This window comes from Caloenas nicobarica, chromosome Z, assembly GCF_036013445.1.
Source record: "Caloenas nicobarica isolate bCalNic1 chromosome Z, bCalNic1.hap1, whole genome shotgun sequence".
In the NCBI taxonomy this organism is placed as follows: domain Eukaryota; kingdom Metazoa; phylum Chordata; class Aves; order Columbiformes; family Columbidae; genus Caloenas; species Caloenas nicobarica.
In genome coordinates this window covers 97265688-97282022 of record NC_088284.1, presented here as the reverse complement: position 1 = coordinate 97282022, position 16335 = coordinate 97265688, and the positions used below count along the sequence as shown (strand labels likewise).

Sequence of the window (16335 nt, the reverse complement as noted above, 5' to 3'; positions counted from 1 at the left end):
TGAAAATATACATTTCACAGGTTGAACAAAGTAAAGGCTAGAAAATTAGTTGTGCCAAGCATTCCATGAGTCCAGTGCTGTTTGCATCAAGCTTTTGTCAAACAATTGCAAACAATTTACGATCTTCAGTCCAAGTAGCCAGAATTTTTCATATTGTATCTCTTTTGCTCTGTATGTGTAGAGCCCAGCCGAGCACAGCCTTGAGCCTGAATACTGGGATCACTAAGTGCTGCTGCAATAAGAGATGTTTGTTAATAAGCATAATTTCTGCACAGACAAATATGAAAGGAATTTGCTAATATAGTCCTTGATAGCTCTTTCAGTAGTGTTTCTTCATCTAAACAAAATCAGATTTACCAGGCCAGTGGTCTGAATGCTTATTGGTTTTGTCTCTAGGTTGGGGAACCAAAACTTGTGTTCTGCCTGGACTGCTCTGCAGAAACCATGAGCAGTCGCCTCCTGATGAGGAATCAGGGCAGTCAGCACTCTGATAACGCCGAAACCATCAAGGAAGGAATTGAAAGCTATTACCAAGCATCAAAACCTGTGATTGTATACTATGAAAGGAAGAAACAGTTATGCAAGGTAAATTGCTTGACCTTTTGAATTAAATAGTTGCTTTTAACTTCCATTATATGAGCAAAATTTAGAAAATACTGACATGACACCATTTATGAACTGTATTAGTTTCTGCACTTTCCATTTTGTTCTTGTCTTACTCTTCCCTGGTTTCTTTGCAACTTCTACAGACTTCTGAGTTCCACAGTACAATTTGGAAGAAAGATTTATTGTGAGTCTGAGAACATACCCTGAATCACTACCTCACCTGTATAGAATCTTATTACACATTAATGCTGGAAATCTTTTCTTTAAGTATTAGAATTTATTTCTCTATAAGGGCTTTCAGAATTATGATCAAAGATTATGTTAATCCAAAGCTCTTCGGTTAAATTTACAAAACTGACAGTATATATCCTGAAATAAAACACATCTGCTCACAAGAAAGATCTTTCTGCTGAAATAAATGATATAGTTACATTAATTTCAATGAATTACCTCAGTTTATGCCTGCTGAGGCTGTGATATTTAAAGCATTCTTTTTATTCTCTAATCGATACTTCACAGAGAAACAAGAAAAATTGCATCAGTGCAATTAACTGATACATATCCTGGCGCATCTGTAAACTCATTCACATGGGATGCTTGTATTTCTTTTTATATATTTCTCTGTTCTGTCATGGCCAACTATCCCTTATGTTCAGCTACAAAAAGATCTGCTCCTACTGATTCTTCTTGTCCTAAAGGGAAATAATGCAAGAGCAGTTTCTGGAAATATTGTGGGAGCTTTTTTCTAGAGGTTATAACAAACATATAAATCACATAATCCCAAACCTTTCTCCTCTGCAAAGTTCCTGAAAAGAGAAACATGCAGCTAATTTATTCACCCATATCCTGACCTCAGAGTAAATGACATAGTCCTGAGAAAAATGATACTTGAAGGGAGAGTCCTGTTCTAGATCCTTTGCTAACCCCACAATAAGTGCACAGAAGGCAAACTCTGTAGAGTGGCAAAAAAAAAAAAAAATCCCCAATTACTTTTCTTTTTTAAGCTTAAGAACTGTTATCTGGTTTTGTTTGTATTTTCTTCAACGAGCTACTTTGCCAAAATTGCGAGGATGTGTCTAATTAAGAATTCAGTACAATACACAATCCACCAACACAGTGTGATGCAAAGGAAGACAGTTCTCTGTGGCTCTAAGATCTTATTCCAGTGAGCTGTGCCTACCACAGTGTTTCCCTTTTTGAAGCATCAGGGAAGTGACAGCCCCAAAGAGAACTAAACTATACTAAATACTTTCACACAGATTGTGCATTCATGGTCTGCCTTATTTCACTTGCTGTGGACTCTCCGTGCCCTTCCTTAATGCTTCTGCTGCAAGTTTCTGCTCCATCTCCTGTGCAATCTATGCAATGGCAAAACACATAGTCTTTTCTTGAAAGCTTATAGCTCATTAGCTCCTGAAGGGACTTGCCCAGTCTAGGGGTCAGAACTGAGTATGTGGTTTGCACTCTTGTATCATTAGTTTTTTGGGGAACTGACATTTTGTGTTTGCATGATAGAAAATATTCATGCATTGCTTCAACAGTGCTTATACAGTTTTTCTTACAATGTCTGTACAGTGCCTGTACTTGCCTCTGATGAATGTAGGTGTTCAACATACTTCCTTCTTCTGGATGGAACTGTTGGGTGTGAAAGCTCTGTAAAACCAGCTTTATAAACATCATCATGTCAAATGTCCTTTAAAGGTTGAAAAACATGTTCTATTTTTCTTGAACACAGGCACTCTGCATTGAAATGTCTATCTTGCTCACTTTTTACCAAACTGATAAAACACGCATCTGCTATTAAAGATGTGATTCCATTATGGATTTCAGTAAAGTAGGGAGATGCCCCCTCCCCAGCCCTTATGATGTAAGCAAGTACAAGTTCAGTTATTTCTCGGCATTTAGACAACACTGCCAAAATACTCAGCAGGGACAGGCACTTAAAATTAATGCTCCCAGGCTGCCCTTGGCACCCTCAGCCAGTCTCGGGTCCAGCCTGCAGCCCTGGTGCCTGTACAGCAAGGAGCAGATGCAAACGTAGTTTTCATACAAGAAGGATGTTAGTGTTTTATTGTTCATGGGTGAGAGAAATTATTTTTTTTAAGTTAAGTGTTGCTGAACAGTTGCAGGAATCTATTTTAAAGTTTACACCTACAGTCAAAGTGGAAAAGTAGGTCTGAGAACTTTTTTGCACAGGGTAATTGACTTCAATAGCTATTCTGATCCAAATATTCCCCTATCAGTTCTGCAGTGGACAGTGCTGGAATAAAAAAAAAAGTAAAACAAAACAAAACATTCCATTTTGGAAACGCATTAAATACTATGAAACAAAGTAATTTCTTTTCTGGAAGGAACGCTTCTTTAGAGCATTATTCTAGGCAATTTTCCTGGGTAAGTGAACTCAAAAAGTTTAATCATACAATCTGACTTGGTCAATGACACAACTCAAACAGTGCCTGGCAGAGTGAGTGGCATCCTGCCAGTGCCCAGTCCTGCTCTGAGCAGGACGTTGGACTAGGTGACTCGCTGAGGTTCTTTCCAATCTGTTTTATTATCTTGTAAATGCACATCTTAATATGAGTACATTATTTGGCTCAACAATTTGAAGAATAAAGGCAAAGAAAAACAGTTAAGACTTGGTCAAGAGCTGTTTTGAAACAAAGAAAACGAGATAACACAAAATATGTAACTGTTAGCCATGTGGGAAATTAAGAGAAAACAGAGATTTAGGTTTACGGTTTTAAAACTATTTTAGTGCTGAATATGTTTAAGCTGCATGTGTTGAAGAAAGTGGAGAGTAAAGGGGAAGATTGCAATTCCCAGGACACGAGGTTAGTTTCTTATTTATAGCAACATATTTTACAGACTGCTAAGCATTGACATTAGCAGTCACTCTGATGTTCTCTGACTGAAGAAAGGAAATTCAGGTGGAAAGCAGAAAAACTAACAGTAATACTTCTGACTGCAATTTTATTTGTGTGTGGGCTAGGCTGAAATAGCCCTTGGTTTTTGTTATTTGTAATATCATAAACATAAATAGAAGTGCGTATATGTTTCCTAACCATTTCAGGCAAAGCCACCAAAGTTATTTTACAAGTTGATACAAAGACTCCTTAAAATAAATTGTCAGCTTTCATGGATTTTTAAAAATAATCCATGGCCCTTCACGTAACTACAGACCGGAGGCTTGTGGACTCTTTCTCAGGCAAAGCTGATGGGATCCAGTAGCTTAAGGGAAGGGATGTCTTACCTGAAGGTGCTGTTTCCAGATCCAGATCAGTCTGTGATGGCCATAGCATCTGAAGAGAAGCTATTGAAGACAGGAAGAGAAGAAGGGTCTAAAAGAATCTTTAGTTGCCACCTTCTGGAGAGTTATTCCTGCCCAGGCCTGTTTTTTTCAGCAGAAGAAGCTCTTCAGTGGAAGGCCCGTGGCAGCTTTATGACCTTTGAGATTCCAGCCATGCACTTTCTTAAGAATTCAGAGGAGTGGATGTTGAGATTCTGAGAGGAATATTAGAGTCTAAATCCCACCTCAGTGCCATGGAGAGTCAGCATTAACCTTTTCTAGCCAGCTTACTGCAATGTGACTAAGCACCACTAATAATTCCAGGCGAAATAGTATTTAATTGTGTATGGGATGATGTCTTGTAGGGTTTAACCGTAGAGCTCGGTCCCTGCTGTGCCACAGAAAAGAAAATCAGAATTTTTAGATAGGCTTTTTAAAAATAAAATAGCTTTGATATATTGGTATTTTTTTCCTTCGCCATTTTATGTGTATTTAGGGCTGGTCAAAGTTTTCCACAGATTGAGAACGGCACATGGCAACAGTGGTATGTGTTTAACTTGTCCGATCCAGCCTAAAAGTTTTCATTCCTGAAACAGGCAGATTAAATATGCAAATGTAAAATTCAGTCCTGGGCATAAGGCCAGCAGAAGGTCTGGTGTGGGAATTAGATGCTGGATCAGCACTCAGTGGAGGAGGAACTCATCTGTCACACCATATCAAGGTGTGCTTGAGACTACGTTGTCAAATCAGCTTCCTCATTCTCTGCACGGATGGAAGGAGCCTACTAAACACAGTAGAGACAGAAAATGTCAAGTCTGACCTACCTTCCTCTGCAGTAATTTGGAATTCTGTGTGTGCTTTACTTGCACAGAAGAGACAAAGGTATATGGTTGTAACAGCATTCCCATTTTAATCAATGTGTGGCTAAATGTAAATACTTTTAAATATATGGCACTCTGTCAATTGAGAGGAAAGGGAGAAAAAAACCTGATTGTTTTTAATATCTGACTCATCCTTTAAACCTTTTTTCAAGTGACAGCATGTAAGAGGGTAATAAGTAATAGAGAAGAGCAATACATTGGCAGTCAAGCAATACAAACCTGACCCTACCTAGCTACTAACATAGGACACCTAGTTGGTATCTTAAATACAAGTTCTCTAGTCAAAGTCATCTGAGGAAAAGGGGCACGACTATTAACAAATAAGGTAGGCAGTTCTGAGCACAGGATTTTCAAGGATGTCTGAAAACCTTCACTATTTCAAATCACAAGATACGGAAACTTAGCCTACAAAGTATTTTCCTTTTTCTTTTCCTTTTCCTTTTCCCTTTTCCTTTTCCTTTTTTCTTCTTTTCTCACAGTGGTGTTCTACTGTTTCTTTCTAAAATCAGTTGAAATCACATGCTGGGTACGCAGTAGTTACTAAATTCTTACCACAAATATATTCCATAACTATTATGAAAGAATGAGTGACCATCTACCCTCTCGCAGTCTTCCACTTCTGAGCCTTCTCATGCTGATCGCCTGTTCGAAGTTTCCCTGTGAAGGGCCAGATGTGTACTCTTCCCTTCAGAGAAGGGATAATCAATGGTAGTAGTGATAGCAGATGTGTAATTTATTTCTGTCTTTTGAAAGATTGTCAGAGAACCACTAACCCTGGCAGGTAAGTAGGTGGGGAACAAAGGAACAAGTGTTTCTGTGTCACCCCCCTTGGTGGCTTGTGACCCACTAGATGAGACACCAGTCTGGATAGATACATCAGAAACACTAGCAGAGGATTATAGATAAAACACAGCAGTAAATTCATGCCAAATGCGAGCAGGTATTGGGGCAGCATGTTTCCCCTGGATTTCCAGACAGGTTGATCCATTGTTCTGAGAGCCAGGTACTGCACTGTCTCAGAGAGGTTTTTAACACTCCTCTAAATGACAAAGATATAAATGTTAGTGACAACACAGCTGAACTTGACTGACCTTCAATAAGCAGCTTCTAACTGGTGGGTTTATTCCAGAGTCTCGGTCTGTCTTTCTGCAAACGGTGGTCCTCGGCCAGACGGTCTCTACAGACAGTCACGTTTTTCTCCATGGCAGTATATGTTTAGAGTTCTAAATCCCCAAACCTACAATAAAGGGAGGTTTGATGACAGACAATTTAATTGGCTGATTTTAATGCCAAAAGGAGCAACATTGCACTGTGGAGATGATTACTCTGGTCATTTTTCGTATGAGCTCATTAAATTTCCTTGTATTCGAAGTTACCTAAAGCCATAGTGGGATTTCAAAACTGGAAGCGCTATGGAAAACTGTATCTGGATCTTGCTTTTATAAGACAGTAGCCTTGAATAACCTTGAAAACAGTCCTAATTTATGAGATTTGTTATAATCTGAGAGAATTTTCTCTCCTGGAGCTGCAGAGAGTGTCATTGAATTACTGTGATACTAGCTGTGAATTATTGTCACATTAAGTTAGTTTTGTGCCATGACTTTAAGTTAGTTTTATGAATTGGACCTTTGTTATTTAGGAGGCCAGCATGGGAAGCACTGGGGCTGTCATTAGTCACGCTCATCCATATTTTACTGTGACTGTTAGGAAGGCAGCGTCCCAGACAGTCATAAAGGGCGGCAATTTCCACGCTCACAAACCTAATTCTTCATCACAACTGCCTGGCTCTAGACCTGAGCATCAGTCCCAGTTCTAGGAGAGGTCGCTGCAAAGCCAACGGCAGTCAGCTGTGCTGATTAGGTTAGAGCAGTTATCCAGTGCAGATGTATTTATGGAGTAAAGAGATAATAAAAATATGTATTATGACAAGAGAGCTTTGAAATGGCTGTGGCCTTCACCCTGTGTGAAGTATATTTCCTGTGGGATAGCCATATGAAATACGTGTCTTGGCAGTTGAGACAGACAAAACAAGCTCCTTTATAGCAGCTGAGATGGGAGCTGCTAGTTTTATTCTAGCTGGAGAAGGTAGGCATTTGGTCCAGAATGGTTCACTGTTCCCTTTTTCTCTTTGCTACTTGTAAGTAACCCCCTCTTAAACCCTTTGTTTCAGTGGCATAGAGTTTCTTTTTGAAAGACATGCAGCCCTTGTTGGAGAAGTGCCTTTCTAAGGCACCACCTGCTGCTTCACAAACTGTTCCAGCGCGTGTGTACTTCAGCAGTACTTACAGCAGCAAATCTGCAAACACCCACGTGAGAGCGAGCGAGGGAAGCCAGAGACCCGCGCTCCTGAAAGCTTGCCGGGGGGAGAGGGTGGTTCAGCTCAGGCTGTAAGGTACACGGGCAGCGAGTCTAAGAGGACAGGACCCGCTCAGGCCTGGCTCCTTCCAGGTTGGCCAGGCCGGTCATTGCCAGGGCTGGAGCTGCTGTGTGTGGAGGGGACGGGCTGGGGGCACCAGCACGTCCAAGAGGATGCAATGAGGGACCAAACTTTGCGGCATCTGTGGATGCCACCAAAAGCGAAACCGAACTGCGGGGCGTGAATGCAGTCACTGGCTGGATCTCTGCAAGGAGCAGCTGCTGCCTCCCACGCAAGGCTTAGCACCGAGGGACTTAAATGTACATGGAGTGCAGTCAGACGGTACAGGCACTGGCTACAAGCCAACACTGCATCTGAAAAGAATTTCATGGCTTATTTCAAAATTTTTTTTTTTTTTGAGTTTGAAACTCCTTTTATTCTCCTGCAGAACAAAGACATGTTGGAAAGTGTGATGGCCAGGAATGTCCCCTTCAAACATTACAATTTCTGGCATCCTAGTCAGCAACCTGGAGTTGAAAATGCTGCACATAGTTCAGAAAAACAGGCTTTAGCGAAGATGTCACAGGTCCAGTTAAATGTGTGCAAACTCCATGGTATATGTGCATGAAGGACTAAGTGTGGAGGAGCAGAGATGAAGCTTTTGAGTAGAGAATCAAGGCTCTCACTGGGTGTTTGAAAGGAACTGAATAATCATCAGATGCCATCTGTGTGGTTCTTCTGCCACTGCTGCAAAGACAAAGGACAGCTCTCCTTGATAGTCACGGCATGGGATGGATGTGAAACTCATTGCTCAGAAAAACCTGGTGCTACATTACATTTTCTAGGGAACACACACAAGTATTACTAGCTACAAACATCATTCCTCTTTGCTAAAATACAGCTCTTTCTTCCTCAGCATATGAGAATAAATTGGTCTCGTTTTTCTGGAAGTCCAGTCATGAAAAATAACTTGAAGCCTTGACAATCTCTGGCCAAAACAGAAACTTTAAGATATTAAAGAAAAAAATTTCTTCAGTGAAAGTGAGTTCTTGCACAACAAAATCAGTGCCACTATAAAATATGCGTGGCCCAAACGTCGTCATAAAACCAGAACCAGCTCACCAAGCTTGAAATGCAAATGCACAGAAACACGTAACCTTGCGAAGTTACTGCCATTCAAAAGCTTTGAGGTCAGTCACCACATTACATGCTCTGACACTTTACATGACAAGAAGCAAATTAATTAGTCAGTACTATTCATCTCATTAATGGTACAGTAGCGGTTATTGTTAGGTTTGAAAAGGAGGGTATTAAATGTTAAAAGTTTCTAAAAATTTTTGGAAACTGTTCTGTGTATCAAAGGTGTAATTTTATATGAGTACTTCAGAGAAAGAGCTTAAGCCTCCTCATTTGATTAATGTACTTCACTCCAGACGATGGAGCCTCCAGAACGTTCTCACAAAAATCTGTGGAAACACAGTGAATAATTTGGTTTATGGAAGCTGCTCCTCTACATTAGAATGCTTATAACATGAAACAGAAGAACTTATATTTTATACTGGACCAGTTTTTTTGTGCCAGTGTTTAGATTCTGAGATAGTTATTTGTAACTTAATCGAAACTAACGTGTTTTGCTTGCTTCACAGGTTGATGCAGAAGGAACACAGGAGGATGTTTTTCTGGAAGTCTGCGGGACAATTGACTCTTTTCTGAAAAAGGAGGCGGCAGCATTTTCTTTTTCAACAGAAACGCAGTAATGGTTCATGCACAGCCTGACCTCACGTGCACCTGAGAGTCATGACTACAATGCTGTTTGAAGCAATACTGCTTGCTTGAGAGTATCTGGAATTTGTGCATGTGGTATGTTATTTTAGATGAAATCTTTCTTCTCTGTTCTGACTATACACTCAACAGAGAGTGGTCTGTGTGCTAACTCTACACTAAGAACAGTTTATTGCTTTATTGGCTGGTTGCTCTTCCCGGGTTCAAAGCAGCATGGTGAATGAAGAGCAGCTCTGGTTTGTACTTCACCAGCTCATACGTTTGACGGCAGTCAGACAGTGCCCGCCCAGCACCCAGCTCTTCAACCACACCACTCACCATTTAGCATATTAAGGTTACTGCATACGAGGCCCCCATGGGTTATTATTTGCTTTTAATTACCAGTATTGATTCTTGTGGTATCACTTAGCTTGTTCTTGGGGTTTAGTGACTAAAATCTGTTCTGTTACATGCAGCCTTAAGACAGCTGGAATTAGTCAAGGTAAAACTCAAAATAAACTTTCCATGTGTCCCCAGAACACTATTACGAGAAGCAGAAAAACTAATGGAAGGTGAAGACAGGGTCGAATGTTGTGGAAGTGTGTCAATGCTTTACTGCAGAGCAGACACCATTTCTGAGATAGCCTTGTCTTCTGCTGGGAATTGTAGGATATTATAAATGACGACCTCCCAGTTTCGTGAGCTGAGGTGAAAACGATGATTGTGTTGTATAGTTTAATGTGCAATCCAGTAATTATCCATATTAACAGCAGCTTTACTATATGAATTAAAGTCTACATATAAACTTGACTATGAGCCAGAATGTATGAAGATGTCTTTAAATCATTCTTTGGAAGTATTTCAAATGCAAAATTCAGATCATCATCTGTTGTCTTGTACTGGCATTGCCAAAACTTGGGGGAGGGGGAAAGGAAAATGTTGGGGATTATTTGATTCATATTGCCTGCATCTTTAGTGAGCCATTTACCCATAATATCTGCAAAAAAGTCTGTAAAAATCATATCATATTTTCATTAATTAACCAAAATATTGTGGAGTTTCTTTGGTATTCTGATAGCTAAATAAACGCTTGTTTGACATTCCTGTAAAGTAATTGCATCCTCTTCCTGGAACTACTGGATGAATTCACAATTGAATTGGGTTGCATGATTGCTTTTACTGTCAAAGTTGTACTTTATGCAGCAGATTTGTATTTTTAAAGTTACTTTTCTTGTAATGAAGACATAATACAAATAAAACATGTAAAAAAATGAGGAGTAATGATTTCCGTTACAGTATATGTGGATTTAATCTTTTTTTAAAGCACAGTACATGACTTGAAAATATAGCTCAAATCCGCATGCTTACAGAATATGTCCCTTTCTCCCATCATGGCAGATTCTTCCGTTTTCTTTTTCTTCCTTGGCATTTGCCCTGTAAATGCTAATTCAATTATTTTTTAAGGGACTGGTTTAGATATGTTCTTATCCTTCATATCCTGGATGTTCCTTCTCTCCTGGGTCCTTTCATAGCCTACATTTTACCTCTGATGCTCTAGGAAATGTTTCTCCAGCTCCAGACCAGCGCCATTAAGTGACCAGTAACGTCTGCAGTACAACAGCTTTACAGGAGAGACGCTCAGAACGCATCAGCTTGGGCAGGGAGGTTTTTCTAAACCGAGCCTTGAAGAACTAGCAGCTGTCTGGTGTAGTATTTAAAAAAAAATACAATAAAATAAAAAAATTCTGGAGTTCTCATGAAGTTGCAAATTCATCTGAGTAGGTTTTCTGGAGTATTTTTTTATTACTATTAATTACAATAGAAGTTAAAAAGTGTGCATTATCGTACTTGCGTGGGATGGGAGCAAAGGCAACAATCAGCTGCTAGGTGTTTTGTTTTGGTTTTTTTTTAAAAATCAAATTACAAAAATCGTTTAACATACAGTTTCAGTTTAATTTTTCTTTCTGCTTCTTCTGATCTTTTCCGTGGAACGAAACAAAAAAATTCCCATGCTTGATCTGGTGTATGTGCATTAGATCTCTATTTGCGTATGTTCATTATGTACGCAAGAGAAATAGCTGTATACGCATGCATATGGAAATATAAATATTTATACATATTCAATTAAAAAAAGGACTTATCCAAGACTCTTCCTTCACGGGTGATTCAGACTTAAAATTCTCCTTCTGCTTCCAATGTCATTCAACTTAGACCATGCCTTTCTGTTCCTCCCAGGCTGTCCTAAACTGATGACTGAATATTTGCACTTAATCATATTTTCGCTAATGTACTTTTGTTATTTTCTTCCAGTAATTTTTTCAGGATATCAACAGAAAACAAAGATTACCACAGATTCTCTCCCTGATAATACACTTTCATCAGCTCTAGCTTCCTATGAACAGCATGAACAATGTGGAAAGCACATTCTGATTGTACTAGAGAGCCTCTCAGAGCAGTATCTTTTCCAACTAAAAACTAAAATACGTATGTGAATTTTTGTGTTGTATTTTCTTGAGGTTTATTACATTGATCTAAGTATACTAGATACATGAGATACGTTTACATATGATACTTGCTCAGTCTTTTAGTAACTGTCCTGTATTACCTTCTAAGTAGATTAAATGCTTAAAATTCTTTTTTTTTTCTGAAGCAAAACACTGCTACACCCAAATTTATTGCAAAACTTAATACTGATCACTTGATAATTTAAGTTATTAGGTGCAACCAGCCAATTATCCTTCTTATTGCCATCTTTTAAAGTCAAATTAGTTTCTTTTCTAGCTAATTACTCCGAGTATTCAAGTTTCAAAGCAACTGGAAGTCTATTACAGTTATGAAATAATCAAGTGTTCCTGAATCACAAGCTATACATTTCAATAGAAAATATATTAACTAAAATATGTTACAATAATTACAAAGCTTCTCAGACAATGGCGTACAGTGTACCAAGGCTACTAAAATCTGAATTTTCTGCAATCTGAAAGAGAACAGTCTGTAAGATATGAGAAAACTAAAATGCTAATCCTGCAAAAGGCGAAGCGCATTTTAGGAGGCGCAGGGCACCATCCATTCCCAGGAAGGCGCTGGGCATCTTGCAGGTCTGCACAGTGAATATTTGTATGACGTATTAAAATGTCCTTTTAATGTTTTCCATCTCGATTAAAAAAGAACTACACAGAAAGGAAGTCACAGCAAGCATTCTATATATAAACAGACTGTATCCACATAGTTTATTTCTCACAGTTCTCCTGACAATTGAACATTATTTAAGAACATACTGTATACACAGATAAGAAGAAACATACAAAATGTTTTAAATGATGCACAACAAAATCCAGCAGTATAAAAGAATGCATGTGAACCCTTGCTCACTGCTCAGGCTAAATTTAATCACTGTTTAAATAGTAATAAAAATACAATCTTTCATGGATCTTGTGCAGACTACAAAAGAGGAAAAATTATTACCATATACATGATTTATATTAGGCAGTTTTCTTTGATGAGTTGCACTAACAACTCCAAATACAGAGGCAGAAGGCTGTGTATTTTATTTTAAAGGAGTTAATGTTGAGTATTAGAGACTTTACACAGTTACTACCACTGGCACTTTTCACCATATTTTGTACACATCACATGATCATCTTATATAACATTACATTTAAAAAATATATCTGAGTGACAATTTTATAACATTCACACACCATGAGCTGGTTAAGGAAGCAATGCCACAGTTGCCCCCTGTAGTGCTTCACTGTTAGTAAATAGAGTTCATCGTGGTTTAATTAAAAAAAAAAAAAAAATATTAAAAAAAAATTGAAAGTCAATGTGATTAAGCAGCTCCAATTTAATAAAGGCCTGTAACCAACCATTGCTGAGACAGTGAGTATTTTTTAGAGTACATCCTAGAAGCAAACACTGTCATTGGTTAAAACCTTGCCTAAAGAAGTCAGTTACTGTGCTGAAAACTATTTCACAACAAAACTGCAAGCTACTAAACTGTTTTTATATAAATACTTCAACTCCTCTGGATCTCATTATAACCAAGTTCTTCAAAGCCTTTGGAATTTACTCTATCTGTAATGTGTGCTCTCATTTCTGGCTCACCCTTTTGTATGTTTTTCTTTTGTGTTTAGATTCACCACCTAAAAATGACTAATGTGGTGAAAGAAAAGTCTCCCAGTGAAACCTTCTGCACACTAGGAATGTTCAGCTGCTGTTCAGTGATCTAGAACCATGACAGCTCAAAGCTGTAGTTTGACAAGTACACCCAGGAAGCTGTCATGCTGTGAGCGACATTTCAGGGAAAGCAGAGTCTTTCCAAAATGTGCACAGAATTAACAATGGTGCCATTGTTACTTTTCAAAGAGGATAGTAAGCCCAAGATGGTAGATCTGCTTCCCATGTCATCTATTTGCTGGAAAGTAGTTTGGGTCAAGATAATTGTAACTGGTGCCCTGGGACATGCAGTAGTCTCTGTCTAAAAATGTCTCTGCTCTGTAAATAGGTTCTAACTGATGATCTTCCTTATGAATCTCTGTTTCATGCAGACTGCAAGGGAAAGAAAGAGATAACAGTTTAAAAGTCAAATATTTTCCTTATCTTTAACTCTCAGAAACAGTGATCATATGAACAGATTCATACCTAATATGATATGATTAATTCGTAGAGTATAATCTCCCCCACTATTTAACAGTATCAAACCTATCTGTGCACTGTACTAAGAAAAAAAGAAAATAATCCATCCAGAAAATGCTTACAAAGTTTATCTCCCACAAATATATGCTAAAGTATCTTCCACTTCACCCAACACAGGAGAGGTGTCCTATGCTGGAGCAAAAATTTCCAACTTACACAGCAATTAAGCCATATAGAGATATTCAAGCTAACTACAAAGAACGAGTAGAAGCATATACTGCTCACCAGTCAGAACAAGAATCGCAGAAATCCAAGGACATTTCTTGAGGGCAGTCTTGGCAGTGCCACCGAACACCCTGGATAGGTTCAATTCCACAGTTATCACACTGTGAAGCAAATGGAAGAGCATTGAAAAGACAGCAACTCTTGATCACTTATGTTAGTAACAGTATATACCAATACACCGTACAGAAAGGCACGTATGTAGGTTGATTACTCCAGCCCCCACAGCTGAATTCTCATCAAATACCATAATGTATTCACAGACACAGAAGCCTCGAGGACTGATCAGTCTTTTCGTTTTGTGTCCCACTCCCCAGATGCTCCACGTTGCCATTATCCTCCTGCTCGACAAAAGCAGAGCTAGTCCTGCCTGCAGTCACTGCTGCTCCTCGCACCGCTGTAAGAACTGCTGTGACACAATACATGAACATAATGTTTCTGTAGCTTAAGTCCGACTATATGAAACATCTAAATATAGATGCACTTCCCACGGCAGAAGAAAGTGGTAAGACTAGACCAGTAGAGCCGCTTGGGAGGCTGTTGATGGGCTGCAGATCAGGATGTGACAGGTCAGACTGATGTGCTTTCAAACTCAGGAAATACAATAACACATTATAGGTGTGCTGGAACTAAGAGCCAGGTGGCTGGGAAGGAAGTGGAACATGTCCAGGGAAGGGAACAGAAATCTACAACTGAAGCTGAGCAAGACGACAAGAACTAATCCCCTGAGAAGAATCAGGGACGACACAAGAGCAGCTAAGTGCAAGAAGAGTGTGGCATGAAGAGGAGGAAACAAGGTACAAACAAAACATCAAGACTGCGTGAAAAATTCATTATGGTAAAGAAGAGGGGTAGAAATGCACAAAACGTTTGCTAAAAAATAGGGAACCCGGAAAATGGGACTTGGAGGCAAAGAGAACTTTTCAAAAATCTGAACTATGAAGAGACAGGATTGAAAGGGAAAAATAAACGTGGGAAACAAGGCTGTGCTCCCATATCTCATCCACCTTTAGAGCCTGAAGTTCTCTCACAGCGTCTCATTCCTGGCCACAACTAATCCACTGAGGGTTACAAACACCTTACACCTTATAAACAGATTTGTCCCGGCTGTATCCCTTCCTTCCACAGGCGGCTTTCAGAGTTTCAGGGCAGATCATGAGGAGGGACTAAGCATAGTCGGAGCTGTTCTCTGAAAATATCATGTTCAGTATAACGCTAAATACTTAAAAAAAAAAAAAACTAAAAATTGGTTCTGGCTATCTCAATTTGAGAACAAAGGTAGTGGCTTGACCTTAATTTCTGTGCTCCAGCTTCCCACTCCCCTGTGAAACAGAAATAACAACCATGCCTTTCATTTCCTAAGGGGAAAAAAAAAGTATTTGCAAAGTGCTCTGACATTATAGCAATGAAAGCCATAAAAAACCCACAAGGGATTCGATAATTCAATATTCAAAGTAGAGTTTGAATAATGTGTAGTAAATTAGGCTGAAGGCCACACAGAACTGAAAGTGCTCGGAATGGTTGCTTATGAGGTGAGCTGTGTCCAGCCTGTGCTGAGCAAGGCAGCGCTCCTGGGGGAAAATAGTATATAATCGTGGAATTTCACAGCTTACTATAATGCACAGTAAAATCAAATTCAGATTGCAAAGAAACTTTCAGACTTTGAATGCTCAACACTGCATAATGCCAATTTACTTTTCAGAGTAATTTTATGTAGAAAAAGCAACTAGTTTGTTACCTAGAACTCTGGTCCACATGATCAAAGTTTTGATTTTTTGGGGAAAGCAAATGCTCACTTAAACCAAACCAAAAAACCAAACACACAACGCTAACGTCAAAAAAATAACAAAAATAAAAAGTGCTTTGGTGGTCTAACAACATGATTTAAGTCTGTCAATGTCCACTACCAAGGCTGTCTTAATTTTCTAGTCATTTTGAACTGAACTTTAAACTGAGTATCTTTGCATTCCTACATAAATGAGTGTTAAAAAATAAATCTAGCTGCATATCACTAAACATGGTGAAGAAACTGTTCCAACATGGCAACCAGTTACACAGAAAATACCTTGCAAACCACAAAATAGAATTTAGAAAATGCCATGTCTTTCATGTCACCTGTTAGACGTTGATACCATGACAACACATAAGTTTGACTTAATGTTTATTTTCTTAATTTCACATAAACATTGTTTCGTGCTCTTGCTTCAGCTTCTGCAAGTTATTACTTGAAAGGATTAGGAAGTTGCTACAAAGCAAAAGAATTATTCATCTATTACTGTTTTCATTCAAAATCTTTGTCCCTTCTTTGGCCTTAGGTGGAGGCAAAATGACTCAAAATTCATACTTGGAGAATTCTCATCAATTATTAATCGTCAAAACAGAGTGTGGTATCAAATGGAATTCTATAATGATTTAACATGGCCCTGGAGTGGTATCTTCATAATACAAATGAGGAAAAGACAGTATGCTTAGTAATTTTCATATAATATCAGTATTTAGTGAAACCTGAGCTATTGGCAAGAGTGAAT

At 38.8% G+C, this 16335-nt stretch overlaps 2 protein-coding genes across 4 annotated transcripts in view; one reads left to right on the top strand and one right to left on the bottom strand.

Moving 5' to 3' along the window:
• Positions 1–10024, top strand: part of AK5 (adenylate kinase 5) — a 91044-nt gene extending 81020 nt beyond the window's left edge. The window contains exons 13-14 of the mRNA XM_065656396.1: positions 397–585; positions 8776–10024. Coding sequence (XP_065512468.1) covers positions 397–585; positions 8776–8886 — 300 coding nt within the window. The 3' untranslated portion in view covers positions 8887–10024. The remainder of the gene's footprint in view (positions 1–396; positions 586–8775) is intronic.
• Positions 10025–10257: 233 nt separating this feature from the next.
• ZZZ3 (zinc finger ZZ-type containing 3) overlaps positions 10258–16335 on the bottom strand; it is a 58667-nt gene continuing 52589 nt past the window's right edge. For all 3 annotated transcript variants that reach the window (XM_065657206.1, XM_065657208.1, XM_065657207.1), the window contains exons 12-13: positions 13811–13911; positions 10258–13438 (exon numbers count right to left, since the gene is read on the bottom strand). In XM_065657206.1, coding sequence (XP_065513278.1) covers positions 13294–13438; positions 13811–13911 — 246 coding nt within the window. In that variant the 3' untranslated portion in view covers positions 10258–13293. The remainder of the gene's footprint in view (positions 13439–13810; positions 13912–16335) is intronic.